Genomic DNA, 15,656 nt, shown 5'->3' with positions numbered 1-15,656 from the left:
ACATAGAAAAATTAGTGGAGAATACGAGTGATTATATCACATGGTGAAATTTTAAAAGATATACAGAAATAGGTATATAATAAGGTGAGTTGTTATGCTATTTAGAAAAACACAAATATAAAGTAAATACTTATACACAGGTAACCAATTGGTTTAAGGAATTGAAACTTCTTATCATTAAATATAATGGTATTTTATTTAATCTTGGCTTGGAGCAATATTGTAATGTAAAAAAATAATGAGATCAATTTAATTAGAACAAAGGTTTAAAAGAACAAAGATAAAATGATGTGATAGATTGGATGCTGAATGATTATTAATGCTATAAAAAATTAGTAAAATTGTGTAGCCAATGCATGGTGAAATTTTATATGTATAAAAAATAAAGTATAAAATTTCAAAAACCAATTATTAGAAACTAAGAATTATTAGATTTACAAAGTCATTAGTATCTTATGATTATATGAGTAATTAAATAAGGTGTTATCATGTGATCTAATTAATAATGACTCAGCTTATTCTTATAGTTGTGGACATGGATCATCATGTTTAATACCAAAATTAAACATGAATTGATACACTCGAATTTATGTGGGTCCACACAATATGATAAAAATATCAGCAAAAGAACTTAGGCATACATAAACCCAAGAGGTAGTTTTTTTTTCTTTTAAAAGTGCACATGTTTGATTGTTGAAGGTATGGTAAACAATTTAGGAGTTATACAAATCACTTTCAATGTAGAGGACAAGGAAAATCTAATGGAGTATGCAGTTGATGGATGTATTATAGATCAAGGTCAATGTGATGGAAGAAGTGAAAATCAGATTAAGAGAAATGTTTCTATACCGATTTCATCAGTCAGCCAATGGCCACTAAGTCCACCATTAAAAGGTAAACGAGTAATAACAAAACTAATGTAGATTGAAGTAAATAGCTAGACGTATCTTTTGATATTAAACACAAAATGAACTCTACAGGGGCAGCACGAAACGCGAGAATTGAGAGAGCATTCATATTAGCTAAAAAAAAGCAAACCATAGTCTCACGCACCCAAGAAGGTAACAATCACGAATAATAAATACAACTACCAACTCAGCCATGTTCTTACACAACTTTAGATCATACTGTCTACTATACGGGTGAAGTGAAAGTGTCTAAATTTTTACATAACTCTAATTTTTTGCTCGCAGGAACTATGCCTGCAAGCAAGGGCGGTGCTAGGCACAAGGAAAGGGGGGCAATGGCCCCCCTAATTTTAATTTTTTACATGTAAATTATATGTAAATTTTAGTTTAGCCCCCCTTAAAATTTTATTTTAGTCTTATTTTATTGTATAAATATTTTTTGCCCCCCTCTAATATTTCTTCTAGCTCCGCCCCTGCCTGCAAGCACATTCACCACACAAACCATAGAAGTGAGTTCGATGGAAGGTATCACAATCTTTTTGAATTATTATATAATAAATTGAAAGGCAATTGTTATATGTTATATGCACAGTGATTGAAAAAATGTTGCATCATGATCCCTCCACTTAGGATTCATAATGAGACATATCCATATCACTAATTTATTCATAGTTGAAGTGATTAATGGAGTTGCTAATACTCTAAAATATTTAACTTTTTATTAAAAAATTATTTGATAGAAAATATATAATTAGTTTGCAGTAGTTTAAACTTATTTTAGTTTTTATTAAAATTGTGTATTTTAACTTTCAAAATTACTGCTTCACTAATTAGATAATTTTAGCTATAACAAATACTTAATTTTCTATGTTATACATAATACACATATAAATATTAAAGCAGAATAAAATAATGTTATTTTCTTGCTTTCTTAGCATTACATTAAGAAAATGTCAAATTGTAATAGAGAAGTAATATGTGTATAGCCGTATAGGATTAGTGAGTAGCTATTTATCAAAAAGTTACAAATGCATCAACCCACCAATTATTATAACCCCAAAAGAAAAGAAAAATTGTCAATTATATCTAACGTGCTTCATAATTGGAAAAAAAAGTGTATACATAGTTACCTACTTTAATTTCTTTGTGTATAAACTATTAAAATATATGAATAAAGAGTAAAAATAAATCCTATGGAACTAATTTAAACTATTCATAGAAAGTATAAAGAAATAAGTGTTGTTTAGTAGGATATAGTAGTTAGTGATTTTGTGCTAAAATATAAACCCTTTTTCTCCTTCCCTCTCAATAATTTAACTATAAAATCACCCCATTAATTTTAATAGATAAAACTCAGTCAACGTAATTAGATCATCAAAAAATGAAATATGTCATATTTAAATATTTTTTTCTAAATAAGTAATAATATATATTTTCTTAATAAAAAAATAAAGAAATCTTTTTTATTTTATATCAATAATTAAAATTAAAAAGATATATATTTTTTTCGGAGTCATAATTTGAGAATTATAGAAATTTATAACTTACTTATTTTTGGCTTTTTAAGTACGTTATTTATTTATTCTGTATTTCTTAATTATTGGTGAAATAAATTTACAATTTTGATCTATTCTAAGCGATTAATGTAGTTGCTAATACTCTAGACAACAACCATATTCAACTTGATAAGTGTATTATATTACACTTGATGATTCTTCCTAAAATCAAATGTAAAGATGTTTTTTTTTTTTAAATTTAAGTATGGTGTATGTATATTTATCAATCACCCTTAGAATAGGTCAACCAACATATACTAGAAGGTATAGAAGGCAACTAATGGACACAAAAAAGAGTCTTGATATCTCCAAACGCATGCAAGATGTGTTGAGCTCTTTGTATGTAGTGTAGTATTTTTAGTTTAGGGCATTATTAAGAATTTATATTCACCCTCACATCCATTAATTAATAATTTAAGATTATTCAGCTAAGATATCTGGCAACTGTGTTAGGAAGTGACAAAATTCTTTAATAAAAGTTTGGCCTACTTTATTGTTTACCACTAATTACAAAAATGGTTGGAAAAAAAATAAAGTGGTTGCCAAAGGTGGAGTAACATGGGTTACAAAAGAAAATTATAAGATAGAGTTTAAATAATTTTTATTCTTAGGGATTACTATTTAAAGCGGGCTCTTATTTACAGAATCAAATCAAAATATATGAATTTATTAAAAATCACGTTTGGTACTTTGTATGTTAGGCTCGGTAAGGACTCCAAGACAAAGACCTATGGAAGCTGATAAAGACTATTGCAAGCAAAATTGTGGTATGTTATGATTTGGTGGAAGGGAGCATTATTGGGAGTTACGGGTTTATAACTCTAACAAATCTGCTAAACAAACTGCATAATTTTTTATTTCCACTATTGGAACCTTAGGTTCTTACCATTCAGTTTCTTAGTTGTTAAGTCAATCAATTTACGACTAATTAGGTTACTTTTTGCACCGTTAATTATCAAGAGTTAACTTCACAATGCAGGCAATAAGGCATCACACAGATCTAACACACATTAAGTCTACTGAACGGTCAAATAAGGGTATGAGCTTACTTAATTGAATTCAACATAGAGTCTTATTTAATGAAAGTTTTAGGCAGAAAAAAATATCTCAATCCTATTTTTATATTTTGTTGGTCAATATGCAGAGTATGTGAACATCGGATATGCAATATATGAATGTGAACATTACAATGCTCTATATTAGTATGCTGAAAGGTTAAACAAAAGTTACAACACAACAGAACCGAAATTCACATTATGTTGTAAAGGAGGAAATGTTCAACTTCCACAATTACAAGAGGCCCCGAGAGTGTTGTATGATTTGTTGTAGAATAATACCCCTAAGAGCAAGCATTTTCGGGATAACATCAGAGCTTACAATAGCATGTTTCAGTTCACATCAATGGGTGCAAAGATAGATTGTGGCAGAAGTCAAGCAAGAGGGCTACCAACATTTATTCTTTGGGGAGAGAATTATCATCTAATAGGTAGTCTGATTCCTCCAGAGGGAAACATTGCAAAATTTTTCCAACTGTATGTATTTGATACTCATAATGAGATTGAAAATCGCATGGCAGCTATTCGGTAAGTTTTAGGGTTATTTCTTTATAGAATAGGTTTAGGATTTGAAGTTACTGTTGGGAGTTTTTGAATAACAATGATCCTATTAAAATCTGGTTGTACAAATTCTGTTGTCGTAAATAGGGGTGAACATCACAAAGAGATACATGAAGATATTGTTAGAGAATTGAAACAGATGCTTGATGATAACAATGTACTGGTGAAGGCATTTCACATGGTTAGAGACTCACTTGCACGAGAGTCTAATAATACAATAAAGCTCAGGCTTTTGGGTAAAAGGGGGAAGGATGGTAGGTGATACAACCTGCCCAACACGGATAAGGTAGCTGCATTGATTGTGGGTGACTTTGACATAGATAAAACTGATAGGGACATTGTGGTAGAGACACAAAGTGGAAGGTTACAAAGGATTAATCAACTCAATCCTACTTATTTGGGATTACAATACCCATTGTTATTTCTATTTGGAGAGGATAGTTACAAGGAAGACATACCTTTCAACAAGGGTAATCAAAGTGGTAGCAAAGGGCGACAAGAGGTTTCATTAAGAGAATTCTTTGCATTCAGGATACAAGAAAGGTTAGCTGATGGATCTTCTTTGTTATATTCTAGATGACTATTCCAGCAATTCTTGGTTGATGGGTTCTCCATCAATCATCTCGCTTAAATTATATACTACTTGATCAGGAGAAACTCAGATGTGAGATGTACAAGGGTATAAAGGAAGCAGTTTTGTCCGGGAAAACAACACCTTCATTGCGTGGCAAACGTATTATATTACCATCGTCATTCACAGGTGGCCCAAGATATATGATTCAGAATTATCAGGATGCAATGGCAATATGTAAGGCTGTCGGTTATCCAGACCTATTCATTACATTCACATGCAATCCTAAGTAGCCCGAGGTAGAAGACTTTCTTAAGAACAGAGAATTAAATGCAGAAGATAGACCTGACATAATATGCATGACATTCAAGGCAAAGCTGGATTTGATGATTAAAGATATTAGAGCAAACAAAATTTTTGGCAGAGTTTGCGCAGGTATGTCTAGAGACGAAATTAAATTACATTCGATTAATTGTTATTATAAATATTGTGTCTAAAATTTCAGTGTCCATGCATTTAAATATTGTATTGGATTTAGCTTATCTATGTCCTTTTGTTGACACAGTTGTATACATAATCGAATTTCAAAAATGGGGACTACCACACGCACATATACTATTGTTCTTACATAAGGATGACAAGTTTTCGACAGCTGAAGACATTGACAAGATCATATCTGCTGAGATTCCAGATAAGGAACTAGACCCTGAATACTTTGAAGCAGTGGAAAAGCACATGATGCATGGTCCATGTGGTTTAGCGAGAAAAGATTCACCGTGTATGGAGAATGGAAAATGTGTACGTCATTTCCCTAAGCGTTTTGTCGATTGTACAACTATTGATGATGATGGGTATCCAGTATATAGGCGTAAAGAAGATGGAAGAAATATCAACAAGTATGGGGTTGACCTTGATAGCCATTATGTGGTTCCACACAACAGACTACTACTTATGAGATATGGCGCACATATAAATGTGGAGTGGTGCAATCAATCAAGATCAATAAAGTATTTGTTCAAATACGTGAACAAAGGTCATGATCGCGTAACTGCTTCCTTCTATAGAAGTGTCACAGCGTATGCTGAGTTAGATGAATATGATGAGGTGAGTATGTATTACGATTGTAGATACATATCACCATGTGAAGCGGCATGGAGGATTTTTGGTTTTAACATCCATTACAGAGATCCATCTGTTGTGAGATTGGGTTTTCACTTACCCAATGAACAGAATGTGATATTCAAAGACCACGAAAATCTGGAGGATGTTGTTAGAAAAGCATCAGTGAAGGAATCTATGTTTTTAGGATGGTTTCAAGCAAACAAGGATTATGCAGAAGCAAGGGCACTGACCTATGCTGAACTACCAACTAAATTCGTATGGAAGCCAGATGAGAGGGTTTGGTTGCCTAGAAAATCACACTTTGTTATCGGAAGGATTTTCTATGTACCTCCAGGATCCGGTGAAAGTTATTATATGCGGCTATTGCTCAATTTCGTAAGAGGGCCAACTTCTTATGAGGACATTTGTACTATAGATGGTGTTTTATATTCTACTTTCAAAGATGCATGTTACGCACGTGGCCTCTTAGATGATGACAAAGAATATATTGATGCAATAGTGGAAGCAAGCCACTGGGGATCGGGTACATACTTGAGGAAGCTGTTTGCAATGCTGTTGTTTTCAAATTCAATGGATACACCAGAACACGTATGGCAGAAGACATGGTATCTGTTATCCAATGATATACTTCATAGGCAGAAGAGGCTGCTTGACAATCCAGGTAATTCATTGTCGCAATCTAAGGTTTTGTATTTTTAAACTGAATGGAATGTCAATATCAGTAACATATTGATATTTATGTTAAATGAAAATTCATTGTTAACAGTGCCATATGTGTTTGTAGGATTTTTCGAGAAATTTTGTTAGTCTATGTAAGTATATTGTGTATAATAAAAAATTTAAGAAATGAGAAGTTTTTAGTAGCCATGCTAATCATAATTGGACTTAGGTGTATTATAGGATATAATTAGCAATTCAATGAATAGAACCAAGATTCCATAATGGACATGCAATCTTATCTTATAAGAGAGATAGTTATAGTGTATTCAATAAGTTGTCTTTATCTAAGCAAATAGGATAAAATTTAATATTATTTGGTTTTATTTTTTTTTCTGGTTACGTAACTGAAGTTATTCTTCAAGATTCATTCATACAAATTTGGTCTTTCTATTGACAGATTTATTCCTTTCCGATGATGAACTGAAGGAGTTAACGTTGATAGAAATTGAGAGAACACTTAACTCATACAATAAAAGTCTGCAAGATTTCTCTCCGATGCCAGTCCTAGATATAAGCCAACTGAATAGTCAATTATATGCTGATGGAATGAACATGTTAAAATACATGACCAAAAAAATTTATTTAAATAATATTTAATTAATTTTATTTTTTTTGAAAATAGCATTCTACATATGAAGATACAAAAGTAGTTACTTATTTGGATTATATAATAAATATAAATTGCAAATCTCTGATATTATTTTTTTCTAATGAAGAACTTATTATCATGGTTTTCAAAACTAATTATATAAAATACATAATTATCTTCATAAGTAAATTTGTCAATCTAACTTCTATTATAACGAATTTGAAATTTTCAATGAATTTTTACACGGCCATCTCATAATTTAATAACAATCCATTAAATATTAGAATATTAGCTTTCAAATAGTTAATTTAGTCTATTTATTTTTTCCTCTTCATTTGCAGTAGTTAGAAAATAGAGTATAATTTCTAATAGCCTTTTTTTGCAAAACACATATTCGAAATGAAATGTTTTATATAGTCAATTACATGCTGATGGAATGCACAGGTTAATTTCTGATGAGCTCCGCTATGATAAAAGACAGCTAGCTCTAGACCATGCCACCTATTTGCAACAACTAACCGACGAGCAATATTTTGTTTATAAGATAGTCATGGATGCTGCCGAAAATGGGAAGGGTGGAGTATTCTTTTTGTATGGGTATGGTGGAACTAGCAAAACATTTGTTTGGAAGACTTTAGCAGCTGTATTGAGATCTAAATCACAGGTTGTACTTACTGTTGCATCGAGTGGTATTGCATCTCTTTTATTACCTGGGGGTAGGACAGCACATTCACGTTTTTCAATCCCACTCAATCTAGATGAATTCTCAACATGCAATATAAGACAAGGAAGTGCATTGGCCGAACTGTTGATAAAGACAAAGCTTATCATTTGGGATGAGGCTCCTATGGTAAATAGATTCTGTATTAAAGCTCTTGATAGGACAATGCGTGACATCTTAAGATTCAAGAATCCAAACAGTCTTCACCAGCCATTCAGTGGGAAGATAGTTGTTTTTGGGGGGGAGACTTTCGACAGATATTGCGGTGATCCCTAAAGGGACTCGGCAAGAGATTGTTAACGCCACTATAAACTCATCTTACATCTAGAATGATTGCAAGCTCTTGACATTGGCAAAAAATGAGATTGAGATCAGGTGATTCCAACACAAGGTCGTATGAGTTAAAAGAGTTTGCTGATTGGATACTTGGTATTGGTGATGGTAGTCATGGAACTCCAACGGAACAATGTCAGAAGATTCTAATCCCAGATGACATACTGGTTAAAGACTGGGATGATCCCATTGAGGCAATTTGCAAGGTTACTTATACAAAACTTTTTGATGGCACCAATGCTGATGAAAACATTGAAGACCGAGCAATATTTGCACCAACATTGCAAATAGTTGATGAGATAAACCAATTCATGATGAGCTTAAACCCTACTGAAGCTCATACATACTATAGCTCAGACAAGGCATGCCCAACTGAGTCTAACAACGACTTATTGGCGTCCATTCACACACCTGAATTCCTGAATACAATTCGATGCTCAGGAGTACCCAATCATGAGCTGACATTAAAGGTCGGAACTCCTATCATGCTTTTAAGAAACATTGACCACTCGGTAGGATTGTGTAATGGAACACGTTTGGTTGTCACTAAGCTTGGAAAACATATAATAGAAGCACGTGGTAGTGCCGGAAAGAACAAAGCTCAGAAAGTCTTTATTCCTAGGATGACTCTAAGTCTTTCCGATCATCGAATACCATTTAAGTTCCAACAAAGACAGTTTCCTATAATGGTATCATACGCGATGACTATAAACAAGAGCCAAGGGCAATCATTAGCGAATGTTGGATTACTTCTCAAAAAATCTGTTTTCACCCACGGTCAGCTTTATGTTGCAGCATCTAGGGTGACACACAGGGGAGGTCTTAAGATACTTTTATGTCATGATGAGGATAACTGTACCGAAATGGATAATGTTGTTTTTAAAGAAGTTTTTAGAAATGTGGCTTAAATAGGTCTACTTAAGCCTAATAGAAGTCTAACATGCAGCATATATAGGAGACCTTGGATGCAAAAGGATTAGCTTCATTCAGGTACGGCTATTGGCATAAATTTGACAATTTCATTATATAGTCCTTTTTGCATATTTAAAAATTTGAAAATACACAATCTAATGCAACAAGAATTGGTCATTAAAGCACCTTTAGTTAAGGAAATCATTGTTATTCAATTAATTAGCATAAATTAATTTAAAAATTCTTACCAATGCACCCACTAGCAACATAATCTGGAACCCATAAATCTACTGCCATAACCATATTGCATAAGCTATGACGGTCACAAAACTTGCAGTGCGTGATGGAACAAAGAAATTATAAGGTGAGAAGCACATACACATTATCTTATCAAGCATCACAAACATGTTCGTATAATATTTTGAGTTGTTAGTGTATGCCAGAAAATATATTTTTGTGATTAGAAGACTGTCCTGTTTGACAAAAGTGTAGAGAGAGTTGTAGCGTAGATTTTTTTAAAACATTTGTACTTAACAGGTTGCATACATGTATAAATTTATTCAGTGATATCATTAATACTATATTTACTTATTTTATGCATAATGAAGTGATACAAAATTTTTGATATATAGTGGATCAGAATCCATGAGCATGAACCCGATACCCCTTTACCAGAGTAATATAATTAAAAATTAGGATAGATAACCAAGTAGGTGATACACAAATAGGATATGTGCACATGAATTATTCTAACAATACCAGCCAAGTCTAGGTTTATAAAAGTCTTTAAAAACAAAAAAGGTAAGCATGAATAAACAACGGACAAACCCTTATTCATTGTTTGTTGTACTACAATTGTCACAAATCGATTACCAAAAAAACTGAATTAGAATTACTATTTACTAATTCATACTAGGCTCCATATATATTTCACAAAAGAAATGGTTAACTAAACCTAAAATAAATCACAGCACTGTTGAATCAATCAAAATACTCATATTTTTAGTCCTTTTAAGATTTGTTTATCTGGTTCTTTAGCAATAAAGTGTACAAGAGAAATTTGGAAAATTCGTTAGAGTTGGCTCTTATAGGTAGTACACATAGTTGATACCTAGATCATCAGTTACCACAACGAAAACATCAATAAATCCATGATTGAGATGCCTGGCAAATAAGCGAGGCTTACTAAAATACACACAAGCTTTGAACTGTTCCACCTAAGACTCTAAATGCTAAATTCAAAGGGAATGGTACAAAAATTAAGTTAAAAATAGTTACATCTTCAACTAAACACCACTTGAAAATAGAGGAACTTGGATAAAAGAAGAAAACCCATTACTTACCTACCAACGACCTAATCTAATTGGACCATTCATTTGCACCGACTAAAAAATAAAAAAAGTTGGAAATTGAACCAAAAATTACACATAGAAATTAGAAAATTCCTATTCATATGAGAATAAAAAACAATTGGCAGTTACCAAAGTTTAAATATTTCAGCCTGTCTATGTAAGAAACCAGGGGATTTTACAGGAAACTCGGTTACATATGAATAGATTAAGCTCCCAAAAAGAATTAAAAAAATTATAATTCAGGTTTTGCGAGATTGATGAAGTGTTTTGCACATTAAGATGAAATTCATCTACACCAAAAGACTTCTGAATTCTCTGCTAAATTCAAAAAGAGAATACGCTAATTAAACCCAAAAATACTGGCATAACATGAGATATAAAATGCTCACCTTCTAAATTCAAACAGTCTCTTTTCTTTTAGAAAATTCCACCAAGTTGAACTTGAAACTAAGAAAGCCAAAGAGGAACCATATGGTCATTTAAAAATATGGTTTTTGCAATGTGCCAAGAATATAATTTTTTCTTGGTTTTATTATTTTATTTTTTTTTGCACTCTATTTTTTCTAATCTAATTTTTTGCTTTGTATTATATTTCTTTACTTATGTTTTGGGGTGATCACTTAAAATAAGTGTTGTAAAAAATGCTACTATAACATGCTTATCTTCTCACAGTCTTATCAATCAAAATTGCATTATTGCAGTCTTCTTATGCGCTGAAAACTGCATAATTTCATGTGAAACCGTTTAAATAAAGAAATGGATAACATACCAATTGGCAAATAGGAGAAACCTCATACCAGGCTAACTTTAAGTAAGCAGCCGCTCGGCTACAGTAGTAAGTCGCATTCATGCCATTCAGTTTGATAGCCTCAGTGTAGTAAGATAGTGCCTTATTCCTCTGGCTTCCTTTAAAGGCTGCATTTCCCTGAAGAATACGCCTTTTATCAGCTTATATCATATTATCCACATTGCACATATAATGTAAGCTGCTGCTCTTAAAGTAGCAAGATAGAACAAACCTTCTCCTCTAGAAGCTCATAAGTTTCAATGTTGCCATTGGTATCTGGTAATGGCAAAGAATAGGAGGCAACACTAACTTGCTCTTGAAGAGTGCAATACATATCCAACACCGTATCAAGCAGAAATTTATCAGCCCCATGGAATGAGATGAATGAAATAGAAACACAGCCACCATTATGAGAACCTAATGGAACTGTAACCTGCAACAAACAATATAAAAGTAAGCAAGCAGCTCAAGCAACATTTCAGAACAAATGAAACTGAGAAAAGGAACAAGATCACCTCTAGCACCTAAAGATAGTAAATTACTTGACAACATCCAGACACGCTAGCAATGCTCGACAATGCAGAAGTTCTAACATGAAACTCAGAAGACAACCCTTACTTTGTATTAAGCTTTAATGGACCATTAGCTACAGAAGGAATAACGAGTATTCCATCATCCTGAGGGACAACTAACCAAAATCAGGATGTGTTTAATTGGATGGGATGGAAAGTAGACTTGCCAAAATTTTTTGGTCATTTCGTTGTAAAAATCAGAGATCTAAGTAATTTTGGCATAAATAATGAAATTCCATGACAAGGAATGCCACTTATTCAAAAAATTAAATAACAAGAACAGCTTACTACATTATTTTATTTTCTGTCTCCTATGATAGAATCAACATTAACATCACTAAAACCTTCAATATTGATAACACTAAATACAGAGCACAATGGATATAAATAAAGAATAAATACACATTTTATAGTACCTTTAGTAGACTTTGAAATGCAGCTCGCATCTCAGTCCGGACTTTATACAAGGTTTTTATATTATCATGAGTAGCATTAATATTAATAGCAACAATAACACCAATAACACCAATAACACGCTCAAAAACATCATGGCCTAATTTGAATTTGATGGATTTGACCCAATCCTCATGATTGGTTTTAAATTTATATATGAAATCAGATGAAGAAACACATTTCTAGAATAAATACATGCCATAATATTCTTTGTTTCTTATAGACAGAATATAAAACAACATAAGCATATAAATATATCACACATCATTTACACACCACAAAGCATTCTGCAGTTACGAAAGAAGTAACCATTCATTGCAAAGTATGGTTCTTTTGAAACTAAAGTTCGAAATTGTTTGAGAGAAATATCTCAGGAAAAGGCATCAATTAACAAACAAAAAAATTTTTCTAATATCAAAATGAAGAATAGATAACCATATGGTACAACATTATCTACTACAATAAACTAAATCACAAAGCATATAATAAAATACCCGTGGGTTGAAAGCATAACTGCAGAAAGAGCTTTCAATATAGATGCTCCATTTTCTTGGTCTGTTCATGCTGGATGAAGCTTTAGGCTGGGCACTTTAAAAGTAATATCCAAAGGATGAAAAATTTTCAGCGCCAACAAGGTTTTAATCAGCACTTTAATACTCACCTTATCATACAACAAATACATTGTCATTTAAACAAGCATTGGTTAACAGAATAAGGAGAGCACATTGCAACTTGCAATTAAACTTAGCCAAGGTCTGAGATTTTTGATATGTGAAATACTTACTATGATACTTGATTAATACTTTAACCCCCTCTTTTCATTGTTGAACTGGATACCAAACAATAGCTGCAGCATTAGCTTATTTTGGGGCAAAAATGGTTGTTGGCGCTGAGAATTTGAATTACTCATACTCTTTTTTGGAAAAGAAACATACTATTTTTTAATTACACCTAAATGCCTTCTAATTGGTTGGTAGGCTTTAAATGACTCTTTCTCTCTCATTGGTTGGTGCACCTCAAAAAGTCTTTCTCTTAAATTTAATGTTAATTACTAATGGAGAGGATATTAGTTTTATTAATTTAATTTGGTCTCCAATTATATAATTTGTTATATTGTAATGTTTTAGTATATTTTTTTGTGCTTACGTAATCCAATCAATTTTAATTTGTAAGATTTAAAAACAAATAATAAAATAAAATATTAAATTCTTCCATGTTAATTAATTAATTGTTAAATATCACGTAACAACCATATGATTTTTTGTTAACAAAACAATCAATTTGTGCATTTTCTTGATTTAAAATAAAAAACACAAAATTTAAATAAAACAAATCTTAGAATTTAATTTATTGACTTCAATTAGTTTAAATTAAAGTAGGGAGGACCTTCATTAGTTTTAAAACAAAATAAGGAGCAGCATTCTATAAGCATGAATGGGATGGACGAAAGAAAATGGAAAGAAGTCGACAAATAGAATTTTGTGGGAAAAAAATAAAATATAAAACATAAAACAGAAGTCCTCGCTGCTGGTCCTACTTCTAACTCCACTATAATAGTTAGTATTACATATATGTATGTCATGCTGTATATCATATATGTTCTTATTGTTTTCTGCTACGGATCCAATCCACGGATCCCACAATCCGGGACGACCCCCGAACCCGGTTACCCGGGTCCGACCCATCAAAACCCTCTAGAAGGCCAAAAACCGGCGCAATAGAGCTCCCAACCAACTTTCAAATTCAAACGTCTCCCTTATCTTAGCCAAATAAGATAAGATAAGATATTCACCATCACCTATAAATAGAGGACCCAGGTCCCTCCAGATATTCATTCATTCCACACACCTTATACCTCTCAGATCCATTCTGACTTGAGCATCGGAGTGTCTTTGCAGGTACCTCCCCCCATTGCTCCAGTCAAGAGATCCGGCACCTGCCTCAACCCGCAAGTTCTCGATCCACCTCTCAACCCGTACCAGAGACATCTCGTACATTGGTGCCGTCTGTGGGGACTTGCGCCGATTAAGCCAGAATGGGGGACGTACTTGAAGAAACCTCCTTAAGCCAAGATAACTCCCGAACGAGGAAACCGACCCCCGAACAGCAGGAGGTCACGAACCGTGGAAGGATAGCAAGCACCATCCACCACGCCACCCCAGCACAGAATAAGGAAAACGAACGCGTCGTCGCAGAGCCACGGCACCCCAAAAACACAGGGGACAAAGCGGCACAAATAATCCAAGATCTCTGCCTTCGAGTCCAAGAACTCGAAGGCAGAGTGGCCACCAAGGAAAGGCACAACGCCGAAAATGGAAGCCACGTAACCTCTATATCAAAATCTCGCCGAGGTAGATTGCCAACCCGACAACACGATGGGAATCACAGCACCTCGCACGACCCCAGACGTGAAAAGTCACCAGAACGGTGACACAGTAAAAGGTGCAACCGCAGCGCTTCCCGGGATCTAAGTCATTAACACGACTCGGACAAAGACCGACGACACCGAGAAACCAAACGCACGAGAAACGACCACACAATAATGGGAGCCACTCCTTTCACGGAGAGGATCTTAAAAGCAAAACTTCCCAAAGGTTTTGATAAACCCACATACATGAAGTATGACGGAACCAAGGATCTCCAGGAACACCTAATGGCCTTCGAAACCAGGATGAACCTAGAAGGCGCAGCCGACGCAGTCCGATGCAGAGCTTTTCTGGTAACCCTAGCCGGGCCGGCAATCAAATAGTTTAACGGCCTCCCTAACGGATCCATAACCGGTTTCCACGACATTTCACGAAAATTCATGGCCCAATTTACAACTAGAATCACTAAAGCTAGACACCCCATCAGCCTGCTAGGGGTCACACAAAAACAGGATGAGTCTACACGAAAATACCTCGACCGCTTCAACGATGAATGCCTAACGGTCGACGGGCTCACAGATTCCGTTGCAAGCCTCTGTTTAACCAACGGGCTCATGAACGAAGATTTCCGCAAGCACCTTACCACCAAACCAGTGTGGACCATGCACGAGATCCAGAACATCGCCAGAGATTACATAAATGACGAGGAGGTCAGCCAGGTCGTCGCTACCAACAAACAGCAACACCCAACACGGCAACTTGACGTCCCGACCTAACCCACCATCCAGAGAAAATCAGAGGGACCATCCCAAACAAACAAACACAAACCGACCACCCAAAATCGGTAAATTCTCTAATTACACACCCCTGACAACCCCAATTACTGAGATATACCACCAAATAGCAGATCGATGTATTATCCTGAAAGCCCGACAACTCAAAGAAAGAACAGACGGCAACAAGACCCTTTATTGTGACTACCACCGAGGTTACGGGCACAGGACACAAGACTGTTTCGACCTTAAAGACGCTCTCGAACAAGCCATAAGAGATGGCAAGCTCCCATAGTTCGCCAAAA

The 15,656-nt window shown here is 34.1% G+C and overlaps 1 protein-coding gene and 1 pseudogene across 1 annotated transcript; one reads left to right on the top strand and one right to left on the bottom strand.

The window, feature by feature from the left end:
- Positions 1-1,282: 1,282 nt before the first annotated feature.
- LOC112742243 (uncharacterized) lies at positions 1,283-9,300 on the top strand (annotated as a pseudogene).
- A 1,169-nt stretch (positions 9,301-10,469) lies between these two features.
- Positions 10,470-13,136, bottom strand: LOC112741515 (outer envelope protein 64, mitochondrial-like). The gene is made up of 4 exons (XM_025790527.3): positions 12,997-13,136; positions 12,707-12,873; positions 11,420-11,620; positions 10,470-11,325 (listed from the first exon to the last, which is right to left on the bottom strand). The coding sequence occupies exons 2-4, from the start codon at positions 12,773-12,775 to the stop codon at positions 11,131-11,133; spliced, it is 465 nt and encodes a 154-aa protein (XP_025646312.1). The 5' UTR covers positions 12,776-12,873; positions 12,997-13,136; the 3' UTR covers positions 10,470-11,130.
- Positions 13,137-15,656: the final 2,520 nt, after the last annotated feature.

Source organism: Arachis hypogaea, chromosome 14 (genome assembly GCF_003086295.3).
Source record: "Arachis hypogaea cultivar Tifrunner chromosome 14, arahy.Tifrunner.gnm2.J5K5, whole genome shotgun sequence".
NCBI lineage: Eukaryota > Viridiplantae > Streptophyta > Magnoliopsida > Fabales > Fabaceae > Arachis > Arachis hypogaea.
This window is presented reverse-complemented; position numbering and strand designations above follow the sequence as displayed.